General features: G+C 23.7%; 4 protein-coding genes across 5 annotated transcripts in view; 3 read left to right on the top strand and 1 right to left on the bottom strand.

Annotated features, from left to right (window-relative positions):
• The first annotated feature begins 64 nt into the window (after positions 1-64).
• On the top strand, positions 65-1,854 carry LOC128959697 (solute carrier family 25 member 44-like). The gene is made up of 11 exons (XM_054305700.1): positions 65-261; positions 353-380; positions 464-523; positions 587-712; positions 816-848; positions 912-1,078; positions 1,159-1,243; positions 1,311-1,397; positions 1,476-1,646; positions 1,715-1,733; positions 1,793-1,854. The coding sequence occupies exons 1-11, from the start codon at positions 112-114 to the stop codon at positions 1,833-1,835; spliced, it is 969 nt and encodes a 322-aa protein (XP_054161675.1). The 5' UTR covers positions 65-111; the 3' UTR covers positions 1,836-1,854.
• A 1,089-nt stretch (positions 1,855-2,943) lies between these two features.
• On the top strand, positions 2,944-5,142 carry LOC128959696 (nuclear autoantigenic sperm protein-like). 2 transcript variants are annotated; one of them, XM_054305698.1, is made up of 6 exons: positions 2,944-3,286; positions 3,343-3,590; positions 3,646-3,744; positions 3,796-4,243; positions 4,314-4,674; positions 4,998-5,142. In XM_054305698.1, the coding sequence occupies exons 1-6, from the start codon at positions 3,234-3,236 to the stop codon at positions 5,106-5,108; spliced, it is 1,320 nt and encodes a 439-aa protein (XP_054161673.1). In that variant the 5' UTR covers positions 2,944-3,233; the 3' UTR covers positions 5,109-5,142. The 2 variants fall into 2 exon arrangements, with proteins under 2 accessions (XP_054161673.1, XP_054161674.1); XM_054305699.1 differs by having other exon boundaries at positions 2,945-3,286; positions 4,951-5,066.
• A 4,200-nt stretch (positions 5,143-9,342) lies between these two features.
• Positions 9,343-13,491, bottom strand: LOC128960252 (probable maltase-glucoamylase 2). Its single transcript, XM_054306323.1, has 4 exons — positions 13,353-13,491; positions 12,711-12,881; positions 9,645-10,652; positions 9,343-9,590 (listed from the first exon to the last, which is right to left on the bottom strand). The coding sequence occupies exons 1-4, from the start codon at positions 13,489-13,491 to the stop codon at positions 9,343-9,345; spliced, it is 1,566 nt and encodes a 521-aa protein (XP_054162298.1).
• A 4,452-nt stretch (positions 13,492-17,943) lies between these two features.
• LOC128960250 (gamma-aminobutyric acid type B receptor subunit 2-like) overlaps positions 17,944-18,454 on the top strand; it is a 46,636-nt gene continuing 46,125 nt past the window's right edge. Inside the window, exon 1 of the mRNA XM_054306322.1 lies at positions 17,944-18,201. Within this exon, the coding sequence (XP_054162297.1) occupies positions 17,944-18,201 (258 nt within the window). The remainder of the gene's footprint in view (positions 18,202-18,454) is intronic.

Below are 18,454 nucleotides of genomic sequence, written 5' to 3'. Positions count from 1 at the left end.
AAAGAGTTTATATTATATTTATGTATTATATGTTATTATTTGAAATAACAAAATAGTTGATTATATTTTGAATTGAAGAGTTTAAGTGATGCCAAAGTGATCGACAATAAGATGGATGGCATTGAGTCCAACGGTGTCCGTATGTTAACCATTGAGTGGGAAATGATGGATAAGAGTCGCTTCTTCGGGTTGTCGGCCATCAACTCTTTGGGTCTCAGAGTTGTCTTATATCCACTGACTGTAATCAAAACTCGACTTCAAGTATGTGTACTCTTCATGACTTCTCATGAATTGTCACTTTATTGACACTTTGTTTAACACTTTGTTTAACACTTTGTTTGATAATCTTCAGGTACAAAGACATGGAGTAGTTTACAAAGGTATGAAAGAGATGGGATAATAATTATTGAAGAAATAGACTTTTTATTATTATTATATTGTATATCATTTTATGCCATTTTAGGCACTTTTGATGCCTTCAGGAATATCATCAAAAATGAAGGATTTTCCGGTCTATATAAAGGTTTGCAATGTTTTTGAATTAATTAAAATAAAACAATTATTTATTAAATTATTTTGTTAATAGGATTTTGGATAAATTCAGTACAAGTGGTTTCAGGCATCGGATATATCTTAACATATGAAAAGATTAGAGATATTTTGTCTAAAAATAATATACACGACAATCGTCTTAAAGGACTTATAGCCGGAGGTATTGTTATATAATTTTTATTTAAATAAATATTGTATATTATAAATACTATTTATTATTTAGTTTATTTTTTTAAATGTTAATTATTTTTGTTGTTGATTAGGTTGCGGGTCATTAGTCAGTCAAACTATAATATGTATGTATTAAATAAATAAAAATTTATTTAGACATATAACCGATAATATAAATCAAATTAAAGGTCCATTCGATGTTATATCACAACATCTGATGCTTTTAGGAAGTGGTCATAAAAGCCAAATGTCTTCAAATGTCTCTAAACTCAACTTAGACCTCAAAGGGTACAAAGGTTTTGGTGCCGCCAAACAAGTTATTAAAGAACTTTATCGTATCGATGGTGGACTTAAAGTATTTAATAATAACAATAATTTTATCATTTAATGTCATTATCGTAATTATAAACTAAAATATAATTTACTATACGGTAGGCCTACTATAGAGGATACTTATCATCAGTACTGACATATGTTCCAAGTAGTGCTCTTTGGTGGATGTTTTATCCAATGTATTCGGGTTAGTTGATTGACATTAAATAATTTAAATGACAAATTTAATATTAATTGAATATTTTTAATTATAGGTTATTTATTTTCATTATCACCTGAAGACACGTCTCAAATGCTAATTCAATGTGTTTCTGGATCTATATCTGGAATAACAGTAGCAGGTATGGTATAGTTATATCAATTTACAATTATCATAATAATAATATATTATTAAAAATAATTAAAACTTTTGTAAATAGTTATAACAAATCCATTGGATGTGTTGAGAGCCAACATTCAAGTCCGACGCATCGGTTCCTTCATATTTGCTGTAAAGCAGATTTGGGCTGAAGAACAGTTCAATATATTCAGGAAAGGTTTGTCCGCTCGTATCACTCAAAGTTGTATTTCGTCGGCATTTATTGTCGCAGGTATTGTCATTACAACGTATTATATCATTGAAATAATTTTAATATTTGTTTATTTAATATAATTTTAGGCTACGAAACACTCAAACGGTATATTTATTATAAAATATTTTATATTTAAATAAAATTAACTTTTAATTAATGTTTAGTTTAAGCATTAATGAAGAGCACAGACATTCAATTAAATGGTAGGACTCACTGACTAATGCAACACTAGTCACAAGTTTTGACACATTTTGTGATAAAATACATTTTTGTAATATATTTATAGGTTTTTTAATTAATAAATACAAAATTGTTGGCTATATTTAGAAAACATTTTATTATCTTTAGATTAGTTTATTAATGTTGTCTTTATTATTATTATTATTATTATTAATTTAAAAATAATAAATAATTTAAAAACTTTTTGTATATTCAAAATGAAATTATAATACAATATAATACTGTATAAACATAAAAATGTTTATTACGATAAGTGTTTTTGACATAACGTACAGTAAGTTAAACTTAACGATTATTAATAAATTATTAATAACAAAATATACGGTATTCAACAACAAAAATCATATTAATATTTACAACAAAAAAAAGATTTTGCAAATGAGATAAAACTCATATGCAGTACAGTATATATTGCATATCATTTAAGTTCATTATTGGTTAATAATATACAAAACTGTAAACAATTTATTTTTATGTAAAAAGTTGTCATTAGTATTGAATAATATTTCACAAAATAAAGAAATCAAATATTGTCATTGATATGATATAAACAAATTAATACATTTTTATTATTTATTATTATAATTAAAAGTGTATTATCATATATCCTATATATTTTTAAATTCACAATTGTTTAACATTTGAGTTAATAGTTAATTAAGTTTATAATATGGATAATAGCAATGAAAATGATGAATGGGTTAACCATTACAACCAAATGATTGATATGGTATTGTATTGTATGGTATTATGAATATATCAATTATTATTAATAAATCAATTAATAATAATAATGTTTTATAAATTATAAATACAGTATAATAGTTGATAATTGAATCATTTGATATACAAAGTGTTTGAATATTAGGGTTAATTGAAATGTTTTACTATAACATGTAAATAATATCATAATTATAATGAATATGATATATGAAGATATCATAGAAATTGTAGTCAACTTTATAGATATGTAGATATTGTATGGGATATCGTGTTAATACATGTACTGTATATTACAATATGATAACAAAATTCATTAGTTAAATGAGTGTTTAAAAGCCTTAAATCATATATAAAGTAGACTTTCAGTTAGTTTTTTAATTGACTTTTAGTTAGTTTTTAATTGACTTTTAGTTATGTTTTGCGCCTTTAGTTATACCCTATACGAGTGATTCCCTCTTTAATGGCTTTAATGTTAACCAATTGAAGCACTGATTTGTCAGTCAAATGAGTGTTCCATTGGTTAACACAAAGCGTGTGATAAATGCATTGAAAGTGTTGTTATTCATTGAATGCATTGTTTGTTTTGATTTGAATTAACCATAATTTGTGTCATATATTAATCATTTAATTATAATCAAAAAGATGGCAAATATTGACACTAAAGATGTGACCAAAACAGACAAGACTGACAAATGGTAAGTATTGAGTCATTTATTTGTTTAAACAAATTAATTATTTATTTAACTGACAGTCCGAAAGACGAAGACATAGATCTGGCGGTCGAGGGATTGAAACACTTAAATCTCGGTAAACGACATCTACTCGTTGAAGATTATTCATCGGCAGTACAAGATTTACAAGAAGCCTGTCAACTATTGGACCAACGATATGGTATCGGAGCCGAAGAGTGCGGCGAAGCTTATCTTTATTATGGATCAGCTTTGTTAGAGTTGGCCAGACGTGAAGACGGACTTTTCGACGGAACCGTTCAAACTAAATGTACATTTATTTTGCCATTACTTTTGTGTTTATTTTGTGTTAATCTATTGATTAGTGGAAGAGATGTCTCCGTCAGAAGATGAACAAGAATCTGATGATGAAGAAGAAAATGAAGGACCAGATGAACCGGCAAAAGATGAGAATCAACAAAATGGTATTTATTATACTTTTTTTATAAAATAATTAACAGAGAGTTTGTCATTAGATAAGAAAACGGATACTGAAGAAGATATTGAAAATTCAGACGAAGAGAAGAGAAAGAAATTAAATGAAAAGCAAAATGACGTCTCAGTTGTAATGCAGTCGAGTGCCAGTGCGGACATGAGTGCAGATATTAGTGATATGTGTGTCGCCTCCACTTCTAAAGGTATTACCAGTGATGACAATGAATTAAATACAAAGAACGGCGATGAAACAGAAGACGAAGCGTCTAATATAGAGGTGGCGTTTGAAGTGTTGACTTTGGCTAAACATGTGTTCACCAGATTTATAGATAAAAATGATAATAAAATTAAATTAACAGAAGCTTTACAAGCGTTGGGAGAAATCAGTATTGAATGGGAAAATAATAGCAATGCTATTGAAATACTTAATGAATGTTTAACATTACGTAAGGAAGTCCTTTCAGAAGACGACAGAATGATAGCAGAAACGTATGTTTGAATGCATTATTTGGTTACTATTTGTTTGCAATGATGTTTGTGGTATATCTTATTAATACAGTTATTATCAATTGGGAATCGCTAACTCTTTTAATAATGATATTCAAAATGCCAACAATTGCTTCCAAAACGCTATTCAAGTCATTGAATCGCGTATTGAAAACCAAAAGAAGATATTATCTACGCTTAAGGAAGAAGACATCGATTCCGTCGAAAAGATTAAAAGGGAATTAAAACAATTGGAAAGTCTTTTGCCAGAAATGAAAGTGAAAATTGAAGATTCAAACGACCAAATGGTTACAGCAAAACAAGGACTTGAATTAGAAGAAAACGAACGCAAAGAAGAAGAAGCAATTGCTTTGAAAAATAAAGAGATTAAGGAAAAGCCAATCAATAATATCAGTCATCTCATTAAACGCAAGGTTTGTAACATTTTTTAAATATCAAAATAATTCAATTTAACCAAAATTATAATTTATGATAATTATGACTATTTTTTCTAATTTTATTTACAATTAATTAATAATTGAGTATTAAACTTACCGTACAATCAACTCAAACTTACTGTAAAATCATATTTAGCTTATCGTTATTTAAATATTTAACAAAAATAGATAAATGAAATATTAATGCAATTTTTAATTACTGTATTTTGCATTTAAAAATATATTAACATGATTTAAAATTTAATTATACAGTATTGACTGATATATATATTCACATAAAATGATTTTTTAAAATAAAGCGCCAAAATTCTGGATCAGACTCGACATCTAAAAAGATGTGTTCAAATGGTCATAACCGTGAAAATGAACAGACATCAGATGCAAATGGAACTGAAGGACCAATTAATTGAAGACTCAATTTGTTTATCAAATAAAAATTAATCAAATTTTTTACATATAATGTACTTAAATAAGCACTCATTGACGAATGCCTTTATTCTAGATTATTCATTGTATCAATTTTTTACTTATATTTCATTCATATGTTTATATTAAAACAATTTCATATTTTTTAAATAATAGCATTTAGATAGACTTGAAGTCATTTTTAATGTTTAAATATAAAGCCATCAAAATGTTGAATATTTTTGTTTAAATGTATGTAATATTTAATTGGTTTAGTCAAACATTTTATGGCACAATTTATACTAAACAAAATTTATTTATTAAACTTAAATACTTTATAATTAAATAAATATCTTTTTATTATTATTTTTCTGTATTATATATAAATATCGTCAATTCTTTTAGACTTATACTCTATGTTATAAAACAGTTAAAATAATTGTTATATTGACACAAATTTGATTATTTTTAAAAACAATAACAATAATGAAAATTAAATTAAATTTTCCTTTGAAAGTATTGTAATAATCAAATATTAGTTATAATAAGTTCACAAAACACAAAAAAATAAGAAAATCAAAAGTTTGTTTCATTGATTCATTTAATTTGTTTGTTTTGTTTGCCATTTATTGGTCAACAATAGAGATGTAATTTTCTAAATCTATTTCATTTGTCAATATATAACAGCAATTCTCTCAAAAGTAAATTATTAATTGGTCCCTACAACAGTACTACAGTATATAATTTGGAAATGTTTGTCATATTTATGCAAACAATTACTTTTAATGTGTCGGCGATTACTAATAATTTTAATTTATTAAATAAAACAGTTAAGAATACTAGAAAGCATTTTCAGAAAAAAAACTTGAATATCATTTAAAATCATTAGTTTGTATAATTATAGCGGCTATATAGTATAATACATATAATATTATAATGTCAAAATATACTCAACTTTAGTCATGTAGAGGATCAAATGATTCAGTATGACAAAATATACTTAACTATAGTTATGTGAGGTATCAAATGACTCAGTATGACAAAATATGCTTGACTATAGTTATGTGAGGTATCAAATTATTCAGTATGCCAAAATAAACTCAATTATAGTCATGTAGGGTATCAAATGACTCAGTATGGCAAAATAAACAACTATAGTGATATTTTTAAAATAATAGAATTAATTTTGATCATTATAAATTATTTTTCATGCTCTATACAATTCTAAACGTTAAAAATTACCTAATTTTTTAAATATTTTTGCAGCCATCTTTTGAAAAAATAAATAATAATGCTGATTTATTATATATTATTTTTGATACTCTATATAATTCTAAACGTTAAAATTTTCACCTAAATTTTTTACTTTGGCTGCCATTTTCTCTATGTTCCCAAAGAGATCAAAATTTTGATGCATATTTCTTATGCTTATTTTTGATGCTTTATTCAAATCTATACTTAAAAAAATTTAAGAAAATTTTCTTAAATTTTTTTACTTTGGTCGCCATTTTCTCTATATACCCGAAGAGATATCAAAATTTTAATGCAACTTTTCAATACATTATTAGTAGTCCTCTAACCGAATCTGAAGTCAGAATTTCAAAATTCGCAAAAAATATGCTAAACACAGACACAAACACAGACACACACAAAAAGCCATTATAGATTTCAGTAAACAAAACTTTTCAAGTTTTTTTTTGAAAATAAATAAATAAAATATACTTTTTATAATAAACTGTAAGCGCGTAATTAACGCGTAAACGTGTTTTGAGCTAATTATTGATATACATTTTATTACGTGGAGATCTAACTAGTTATTTTAAAAATAATAAAAACTAAATTAATATAACAAATATAACATTACAATTTTTAATATGATGAAAATTTTAAATAAAATATCAATATTTTTGACATGTTTTAGTGGTCTCTACAGTTAATGTTAGAAATTAAAGTATATATATATATAAGAATATATATATATTGTATACTATAAACTATTACTAGAATATATAAACTATTAACTAAATAGTATAAAAGGGACAAAAATAATTTTATTAATAAAAGTTTATTTTTGAATGAGTAATGTAAATGATTAACATTAGTATACACTACTTAAAAAATTAAATTCAAAAATCTATCATGATAACTTTAAAGACAACTAGAGATATATACAGTATCAGGGTTAAGCAAAGTTTTGGATTTGGGTAAAATTTACAAAATTCTCGAAAATCTGGGGGGGGGGGGGGTATTGGGTGGGGTAAGATTTTTATTGCATTTTTAAACGGCAATTTTTTCAAAAATCCAAAATCAAGGGGGGGGTCAAGAGAAAATTCCCTAAAAATTCCTTAAGTTCCCGAATATTCCCATGTTAATTCAATAAAATTCCCATAAGTTCCCGTATAAGTTCCCGGGAAAATAGGTAAAATTTCCAAAAATATGAAAAACTTAAAAATTAACAAAAACTTAAATTTTAACGAAAAATAAATATTTTTTAAAAAAATATTTTTAAAATTAATAAAAACTTAAATTTTAACAAAAAATAAAATAATGTATTTAAGATTATCAACTGTGATTATCATGATTAATGATACACTATGAGTTATTTTTAGTATTTTAATAATTTTTATCTTTAACATAATTAATTTTTTAAATAATACTTAATGTTCATATTTTATAGATATATAATTTTATTTTTTAATGTTATTTTTATATAAATACTGACTGAATACTAATTATTAAATTTTAAATTTTTAAGATTTTTTAATTAAAATTTTAAAAATTATTAATAAAAACCTTGTAATATAAGTATTTATTGTTTTATTAACTTATTAAACTATCTTAAACTTATATTTAAATTGTAATATGATTACTTTTTTCAACAAATATGTAATTTTTAATTTTTTAGTTTAATATTTTAATTAAAATTGTTATTTTTTCATGAGTTTTAACGTTATTTTAACTATTTTATTTATTTTTAATCAATAATTAGATTCATATAAATTTTAAAAACATATAAACTAAAAAAAACTAAAATTAAAATTTTTAAAAACTTCAAAAAATTTTCGGCGGCGAAATTTTAGGGGGGGGGTCATTTCTCATCGTTTTTAAGCGACAATCTTTCCCATTTGGTCAAAAAGTCTGGGGGGTAAAATCCCAAAATCTCGATCTTAGTGTGGGGGTATTTTGGCCTTACCCCCCTACCCCCCCCCTTACTTAACCCTGATACAGTATATATTGAATATAATAGAGTTATACTCAAGTGATGGCAACAAATAAACCACAAGGAGTTCATTGTGTTTATTGGGAATTCATAGGAAATCTATTTCCTTGTGATACAACCTATTGAAACATATTTTATTATATTTTAAGTGGTATTGAAAAATAATATTACTAAATTTATTAAATTGACATTTATTTTTGAATATTTTTAATAATCCATTCTAACAATCTAGGGAGAGAAAATAAAATATTTTCCGGTAAATTAGAGGTATTTTATTAGGGAACTTCCCTCCTTAGGAATTATTACAAACCCTATCTACACTTCATTACTATACAAATGGAATTCCTATATATAATTATCTGATTATATTTTTTTATTTGTAAAACTTTATTTATCAGTCAACTATATTTTTAGTTTAATGTAATTAAATGGATAAACTTTTTTACTTTAATATTAATTAAAATATTAATATTTAGTTATTATTTGTAATTATAATTTATTTTTATAAGCTAACAAATATTAATAAGTTATAACAAAATTAACATTCAGATCTGATAGTCAAAAATGCAGATACGTTACTAAAATAGATAATTGCAAATAAAATGGTTTTATTCAATTTCAATTTACAGGTTATTATTAAAATTAACTTATGTTATACAAATTATATTTAAAATTTTGTAATAAAGAAAATATTTAGATTTTGATGTTTTATTGAATAATTTGTTTAATTTCAATTTATTTTTACATATTTTAAACATAAATAAAAATAGTATATAAATTACTGAAATTACTTTAGTAATGATTGCAAAATAATTTTATTTTTTCTTAAAAATAAAAACTATTTAAGAATCGAAATAATTGGTAAAAATATTTATTATATAATTTAATAGAATAAAAGCCAATTTGTAATTACAATTACAACACATAATTTTGAGAAAAACAAATAAATTAATTACTGACTGTCATAGCGATAAAAAAGTATGATTTGTTAGCAGAATTGAGTCTATAAGAAGTGGTAGTTAAGAGACGACATCATTGGGTGATAAGTAACGCATTTCTGAATCTTCTGAAAGTCTGTTTTGTCTGTTATTTATTTTTTTGTTAATAACATAAAAAGTTAGAGTTGTTGTGATGATTGCCATTAATATAATGCTAACACAAATGCTTAGAGAAGTGTTTAACTCATTATTACTATTATTGACTAAATGTTTGGCACCAGAAAGCAAGTGATCGTTGATCTTCATCGGTCTTCTTCTTCTTCTCAAAGCTATCGTTGATTTAATTATTGGAGTTATAGTCGTCTTGTGAATAATGGTCTTACCATTGAATGTCACGGATATGGATGGTATTGGCTTTGGCTTTGTTGTAGTGGTAATGGTATGTCTGTTAGAGTTGATGTCAAAATTGTTTGTTATATTATGATTACTCAGAGCTGGTGTTACAACCATAGGACCTCTCGTTTTATTATAAGTACTGGTAGTATGACTACTAGTGCTGGAACTGAATGTACTTATGGTAACTAATGTAGTAATCTTTTGTCTACTATTTATACGAGTGCTTTGATTTCCTGAGTCTAAATCTTTTGTATGATTAGTCCAAATGTTTGAAACACTGGTTATTGGTTTTACAGCTGTTGTTTGTCTTGTTTTAGATTCAATTATGGGTTGAGAGTCTTGTGATTTTGATGTTGATGTTGGTATAGCTATGCCATCGCTGACAATAACCATTTCTTTGTTCATTCCTTTAAATTCGTTATTTAATGAATTATTTGATGTAAGATTTGGTGACCCCTGTAATGGCAATACAGTTGACAAAACAAACTGTTTTTGAGTATATTTTAAATTATTTGGTATTTTAGTGGACAGTATATTGTTTGTTGATTTAACAGAACTCATATCTGTGACCATAAGAGTTGTAAATTTACTTTTAATAGAGGATTCAGTGGACGACAGTAAGCTTTGATGTGCAGCGACGGCAACAGTAGATTGTGTTTTGGCTGTTATTTCGGAATTAGTTGTGAAAAGTGAGGGAATGGCAGTAGTGGTGAACAACATATCACGTATTATAGTTGTCTCTATAGGACTGACTGAATGACTTTGAACTAAGTTTGGATTCAACGATATTTTGCTGGACTCGACAAAAATGTTTGAGCTGTCATTGCTAACGACACTCATATTAATCACAGGAGTAGTAAACAGTGGATTCATTGTTGATGTTTTTGAGTTCAATTCAGATACAGATAGTGACTGAAATTTTGCTGTAACCGCACTATTCAATGGACTTGAAGTTGTAGTTATCGGCAATAACTGTCCACTACTTGATCTCATATCTAAAAGATAAATGGTTTCATAATTTTATAAGTTATCCTTAAAATCGTATTTTTATATTAAAACATAAGTTAAATTCCTACAGAAAATCAATTTATTTGCAATTGTATTATAAATTTTTAGTGTATTAAAAGTAATTGAATTGAATTAGCATTATTAATACCTAAATATATTAATAGAAATAATTTAACTATTCTACAAACTTTAGTGTAATGTATACAGTAGTATATACTGTACTGTGACCACACAAAACATTTAATAATTAGACAACTTTTGCATATAAATAATATAAAGTATATAAATAGTAAAACTATAAACATAGTGATAAAGTTAAAAATAGTATATATTTTTCTACATCATATTATATCATTTTCTACTCTATTAACAATTTTTATGTGTTGTATACATTTAATATTTATGACAACAATTATAAATATTCACAATTTGTTTAAAAATTATAAAATCTTTAAACTTATAGAAAATAACAACTTACTGTAGTTGATTGACTAAAGTGTTTAAAAATTATATATTACTCTATTAAAAATTTTGCTACATTCTATAATATATGCCAAGGAGTTATTGAAATAAAAAATGTCTAAAAGCAAAAAAACTAAAAATAATAGACATAAAAATGTATTCAAAAATTTTAAATATTCAACAAAAACAAACTAATACTTTGAGCAATTTTACAGAATATTATTCAAATTTTTATAAATATTATATAAATGCTGCTTTATAACTTAATATCATAAATTATATAATATTATTTTATATTATTTATATATTAGACACTGAAACCAAATTATGTTTTTTGCTAAAATCAATAAATTTAAGATATATATATCATATATAACTTATATATTTATACTGTACTATATAAAATATATGAGTATTGTTAAATTAAGTCAAGTCCAATAGTTAAATTCCAATGTATTACTTATAGTGAAAGATTTTATAAAAAGTTTTAAAATTATATTTTAGCAAATAGTATCACAAATATAAATAAATTTTATTGAACCTTGATTTCTATAAAAATTGGTTACATTTTCAAAGTCATGTCTACATACAAATATTTAAGTCACAAAATTAAGATAAAAAATATAGAAAAATAGTATTAAAGTTTGAAATATTTTAAATTGATATACATTACAAGTTTATTATTATTTATTGAAAAAATATTATTTTTTCTACATAAACTAAAATGTTAATAAAAGCTGTTATATAAAATGTTTTGTCAGGAAATTAAATAAATAAGATTGAAATGGATTGTATTAAATGCAAAGATAAAAATTCTAATTTCATATAACTTTCAACTAAATAATAATATTTCAATTATTTTTAAAATTTACTAATTAAAAATTAAAATTTACATTATATTTAATATATGAAAACTAAATTGTAATTACTCCAAATAGTAATAAATAATTGCATTATATTTTTAGACCAATTTTATGACATGACAATTTTATATTTAATGTTAAATATCTAAAACTATTGTACAAAAATTAATTAGTAACACAAATTCGTGCATGATGAAATATTTTAGCATCAAAATAAGCTATGTAACTATTTTTTAATAAAATTAATCATTAATTGTTATTAATAGCCACTGTAATATTAAATATATTATGAAAAAACCAAAATGTTAATAAATTGATAATTAATACATTATATAAGATATTATTATTAATGTATTATATAAATTTATAAAAATTATATTCTTAATATAGTAAAAATTGAATTGAATAAATATCATAAATAATAAACATTAATTATAAATGTCATCTTATATATAAACTCAATAAATTTTGTTTGTTTTTTTGTATTTACAATATTTTAAGCATAGATTTGTTATTATTACAAATAAAAAATACTTATATCTTATGTATCTATTATACATGTATAGTAAAATAGACTTTTCCGTAGTAATCATTAACAAACTAAACAGTATTAGTGATCATAAATAGGATAATGAATTGTTGATTATAGCAAACAATAGTAATAATGTTAATAATAGGTAAACAATGAATTGTTAGTTAATGTGACTCTGGATGTCATACCGACACAAACGGGCAAAACGTTGTTCCACTTTCCCTGAATACAAGTCAGTACTCGGTTTCCAATTAATTGAAATCCTTTATTACACATAAATTTTGCAATTCTTCCTCTGCTTCTCAAAGTCATCCAACCGTTGCTAAAGTCTCTAATTGTGGCACATCTTCTTCGTCCTCCTAATTATACAAATCTAATTAATTACTATATTTGTCATCAATTGCTTTCTTTCCAATTAATTAGTTCAATGATAAAGCAATCAAATGAAAAAAGTAAAGTATTATTATTATTATTATTATTATTATTATTATTATTATTAGTAGTAGTAGTAGTAGTAGTAGTAGTAGTAGTAGTAGTATTAGTAGTAGTATCTGAAATAGATCAATGAACAAAAATCATTGAACTTTCAATAGTAGTGAGTTCGATTCCTGTTAGGAATAAAACATTTTTGGCTTTGAGTTCAATAAGAGCAAATAATGTATCTACTCTAAAATATATTTTATAAAATAATTTATATTTATTTATATATAATTGACTATTTTGATGACAAGATATTATTAAAACACTAAAATTTACATAATATAATAGTCTAAATATTATTAATAATTTAATAATTAGTAATAAAAAATGAAACAATACTATTGACTGACTTGAAGTGGGCATAGACTTAGCCACGGATACAGTTGTAAAATCATTTGAATTGTCATCAGATTCTTGACTGGAATTTAGTGGAATAGGTATTATCAGTACATATATAAAGATTAGTAATAATAGTAGTCTTAGTCTCATATCGAGTGTAGTGTATGTACTTAATAACAATTTAAGTTGTCATTACTTATTATAAAATGTTATATTTTCATATAATTTATTATACAGTATATAAATACACATTAGTTTATAATAAAGTATTTAAGATTATAGTTATTTTTTGCACATCTTTCATATAAAATATAAAAAGTCAAAATTTACATAAATATAATGCAATTGAACTAAAAAAAACTTTAACTAAACAATAATATAAACACTAAAAAATATTACCAACAAATTTAATGATTTCTGGATTGTTAACTGATCTCAATTAATATGTTTATTGCTATTGCTATCGACTTTTTGGCGAAATTGTAAGGAAACGGATGTCCTTCTCTACGATTTATTGATTATCACTAAATGCCTTTTAGTTGACTCTATTAATGTTGAATCTCTTAAATGAAAAACACATACATTTCTGGAGATCAATTGGTCATTGTTTGCAAGTGTTTGACACTTTGGTTACAAATCATTACTAAACAAATAATGATTAGTTTGATTTGATGTAGAGATAGTTTGTAAATAAACTTTTTTAACATGAAATATGATTTACAGTTATTTTAGCTGTTAGTCAATAGTCAGTAAAAGAGTAGATACTGTATTGAGTATATTTGGGTTTTCATTGGGTGATAATTGAGTTGTCATGTATGTATGTGATGGACAAATATGAGTATCATTTAAGCAAATACTGTATAATACATTTATATTTATAAATAAACAAATAAACAAATAAATAGATATTTAATATAATATATGATATATTGTTTTATCAATGCAAGTATAAGATCGAAGTGCAGTTATTTGATAACTTTGTGTCTCAACACAAATCTAACGATCGTTTAGGTTATACTAAATGGGAGTTCAGCTAATGGTCTAATGCCTCAAAGGGTCACCTAATATGACAATAATACAGTATAGACCAACTGACGGCCCTTTATATATAAATTTCTATATAACATAACTCATGTATTAGATTATACTGTATATAGCGATAAATATCTTATATGAAAATACTATTTGGTCATAAAAATATAACTTATATATGTCTTACCATTTTCTAATATTACATGAGACCTACATTATATAAATTGCAGTTGAGTTTACTTTTTTATAAGTTAATATCTCATCAAAAAATAAAGTAACTTAAAGCAATAGAAAATAATACTAGAATTACTTACAATTTTTATATATTATTTTAAAATGACTGCAAATTTTTTGGAAAATAATCATAAATATAAAATCCAATTCTCTATTAGATAACAATGTGTTGTGTTTTGTTGGCTTTACATGTCTTTTCTGGTTTTATAGCTGAAGGCATGTGTGAAAAACATCTCTCGCCTCACGTTTTATAGACTCAAATATCTTTCAGTTAAAGTTTTCACTAAATATATATATATTCTTAAATTTTAAGCAAAATTTAGTGATTCGCTAAAGGAATCATACTTTATATTTGAGGCAATTTATAGCGTTAAGGACTACTGGCTTACAGGCCCTGTGGCTCATCACTATTATAATATACTATGTTTTGAATAATAAATTTTGTTTAAAAATTAAATTTTTAATATTTTAAATTACATAAAAAAAGTTTTCCTTAATTTTATGTACTATTAGTTTTTATGGACGATTTGTTATAGCCTTATGATAGCTTTCTTAGTGAACCCTAAACACCATTGATTTGAATTATTAACGGATACTTTTGTTTTAAGCGCCGTCACTACAAAAAATCAATACTATCTTTACATTTAAAATATAATATCGTAGTTAACAAACCATTGTTTTATTGTTTTGCTTCACATCTTTAGTCAATGAATGCCAACAATGTGTTTACATTTAGCTATTGTCATACACTTACTGTTGTACTGTATTTCAGATATTATATACTAATTTTGGACACAACTTTTTCTACAATAAACTATATTATTGAACATTAAATAAATGCAGTATAATGTTATAGCTATTAAAATTATTATTATATAACTTATGTATGTATGTAATACAGTATATATTTTGGTACTAAATTTTATGTGATAAAATTAATACATACATATAAAGTAAGTGTTTTATAATTGTATTAATTATTTAAAAGAACTAAATATTTAAATTTTCATTGAATATAAATTAGATTTAGTATAATAGACTTATATTCATTTATAAATATTTAAATTAATTATAAAAATGTGTGTTTAAAGCGATTTAATAGTCTCTCTATTCTATTGATTCATTTTTTACAAAATTTAAAAACCGTGTATTAGTGTTTGCGATCACGAAATACCTTTATTCTAAAAAGCTATAAAAATTACACTATAAATATATTTTTATTGTATAAATATATAGTATTATATAATATATAACTTTATCTTTAAATTATTTATTTATACCTCTAATGTTGTTTCATTGGATTTTTATTTAGTGTTTTGTGTATAAAAACTGTTATTAAAGAAGACCTGTCAGTCTTTGCTGGTATTTCTCCAGTTATTTCTTAACATTTTGAGTCATCAATTGAAGATCCGGTAGTCTAGCATTTACACTAAATTATGTTAACTGATAAGCAATAGTATTATCAGTTTAAAAATTTTGAATCTATCACTTTAAAGAAGAGAATTGCATGAAATAAACAATAAAATTTGAATAAAATTTTTAAACAAAATGAAAGAAATCAATTTCACACACTTTATATTATAATTGTTAAAAGTTTCACAAAATTTGCATTAAATGAATAAAAATATAATACTTTAAAATATTAAAAGTTAATAAATATATTCATTAACATTAAGAATATTCTATTTTTAAAAGTTTTATACAAATTTTTAATTATATATTTATTAAATGTCGTATTTTCAAATAAATATACAATGTGTCTTATTATTTTAATTAAATAGAATAATCTACATTGAAAACTTTAAAAATTAAATAATAATAATAATAATAATTTATTATAAAATATCAGAAATACTGTATTAAAAAATATATAGTTAGTATTCTAATATAATTAAGAAAATTTATATAAAATAAAAATGTTAATATTTTTATAAATTATTATACTGTTGTCACTATTAAAATTAAAGTATACTAAAATTTGATAAACATGTAATATAAATTTATTATAAATTTACTGCAAATATTTAGAGTTTATTAATAATAAAATTAGAAAATTTTTACTATCGTATATAAACAAAAAACATGAACACTTAAAATATATTACAATAAAATTATGATTAAAACATAATTGAATTTAATTAAATTAATGTTTAGTGTAATAACATATTTTGATAAGTGTTGTGTTTAGGATATGTATGTACTGTAATATTGTGGTACAGCGTATAAGTGCTGTAATAATGTCTTGAACTCCTCCCGAACAGAAGCACAGGCAATATAGAGGACGCAGTCTCGGCTCAAGTCATGACTATGACTACGGCCGACACCACTGTGCTCTCGGTGTGTGTATGTGTGGTGTGAGTGTGTTGTGTGTGTCAGTACATCACTAGTGACTCTCGATGTTTGTTGTAATGTGTTTTGCTATCACTGTTTGACACACGAGTCTGAAAAGAGATTGTCTTTTGATGCTATCATCTCATAAACAGTGCTTTTACTCAATGAATATGTTTGACTCCAATAGAGTTTGTGACTATAGTTTAGTTAGGTTTTTGATTTATATAACAAATAACAGTAGATATTATATATTATAAAAAAATGATAAGAATTTTTGCTCCAAAAAATCGCCAAAAATTCATTTTTAATATTTTCAGTGATTTTTATATAACAAATACTATATATTAGTAAATATTAATGTTTGCTTCATGTGATGTGATGTGATGTTAAATATCTTACAAAAACAAATGATGAAACATAATAAATATTTATTTATTAATATAAATATTATTACTATCATTTTCACTAAAATCTTGTTAAATAAAATTTTCAAATAAAATGAATGTCTAAAAATAAAACAAATATACTGAAAATGGTATTTTAAGTTATTTTATGACTACTCATATATTCAAATAAATTTTCATAAATTTAAATATAAAATAAGTTAAAATTATTTAACATTTAAACTTACGTAATAATAATAATAATGTTATATTAAATAAATTATAATTAGAATTTTATGAATATAATAAATAAAATAAAATTTAAGACAAATGTTAATTGTTTTGTTAATAAAATATTGATTCCAGTCTTATAATAATTTTTAATGTATTTCTACTAAAAGTTTGATATAATAAGACTTAAGATTTTGTTGAGTTTTACTTTTATTGTTTATTATTATTATTGATATAAATAAGTGAATGTTTTTGACAATCATCTGACTATTAGTCTTTGATTGTATATATATATATATATATAATACATATAAATATACTGTATATACAATAAAAATTATTTATATTATTGATAATAATAAAAATATAGTTAAATCCAATCATCGGTATTATGTCTTTTTGGTGGTATTCATATTTTATAAGATGTTTGTGGACGGCTTATGTCATACCATTGGCCATCATTTGCAATGCAAATATAAAAACTGAAAAACTATATATCGCCGGTTTTTTCCCGACCAGTAATGACATAATTGAGGGCTCAATAGGTAGAGGAGTGTTACCCGCAGTAAAGTTAGCGTTGAATCACATTAATAGCAGTCCTGTTATGAATCGTGGCTATGATCTCGACATCGTTTGGAACAACACTAAGGTATGCCATAAAACCATAACTTTTATAATTTACTACCAGTTTCTGCTCCACTCATATATTAATGCTTATCTAACGTTACTTTTTTGCTACTATAATATAACGACCCAAATACACACCAAATATCTGCTAAATAATCAATAATTGACTCCTATAAATACCGGCTCACTGTGTATATAAAATAATGCAAAAAATTTTTGATTTAATGTTTTCTCATAAAATATTAAATTTAATTAACTTCTTGATGTATACAGAA

Source organism: Oppia nitens, unplaced genomic scaffold (assembly GCF_028296485.1).
Source record: "Oppia nitens isolate AA-2021 unplaced genomic scaffold, nextdenovo-longstitch-racon4-pilon3 scaffold4_pilon_pilon_pilon, whole genome shotgun sequence".
In the NCBI taxonomy this organism is placed as follows: domain Eukaryota; kingdom Metazoa; phylum Arthropoda; class Arachnida; order Sarcoptiformes; family Oppiidae; genus Oppia; species Oppia nitens.
Note: the sequence above shows the minus strand (reverse complement) of the source record. Positions and strands in the feature narration are given on the sequence as shown.

Bases quoted from the DNA above. Each gene is read 5' to 3' on its own strand.
- LOC128959697 (XM_054305700.1), top strand. From the start codon at position 112: ATGGATGGCATTGAGTCCAACGGTGTCCGTATGTTAACCATTGAGTGG. The intron at 524-586 runs GTTTGCAATGTT...TTTTGTTAATAG, and splicing joins ATTTTCCGGTCTATATAAAG to GATTTTGGATAAATTCAGTA. The intron at 1,398-1,475 runs GTATGGTATAGT...TTTTGTAAATAG, and splicing joins ATCTGGAATAACAGTAGCAG to TTATAACAAATCCATTGGAT.
- LOC128959696 (XM_054305698.1), top strand. From the start codon at position 3,234: ATGGCAAATATTGACACTAAAGATGTGACCAAAACAGACAAGACTGAC. The intron at 3,591-3,645 runs GTACATTTATTT...TCTATTGATTAG, and splicing joins CGGAACCGTTCAAACTAAAT to TGGAAGAGATGTCTCCGTCA. The intron at 4,244-4,313 runs GTATGTTTGAAT...TTATTAATACAG, and splicing joins GACAGAATGATAGCAGAAAC to TTATTATCAATTGGGAATCG.
- LOC128960252 (XM_054306323.1), bottom strand. From the start codon at position 13,491: ATGAGACTAAGACTACTATTATTACTAATCTTTATATATGTACTGATA. The intron at 12,882-13,352 runs GTCAGTCAATAG...TTGTATAATTAG, and splicing joins TAAGTCTATGCCCACTTCAA to GAGGACGAAGAAGATGTGCC. The intron at 10,653-12,710 runs GTATGACATCCA...TTTATCTTTTAG, and splicing joins CGTTTTGCCCGTTTGTGTCG to ATATGAGATCAAGTAGTGGA.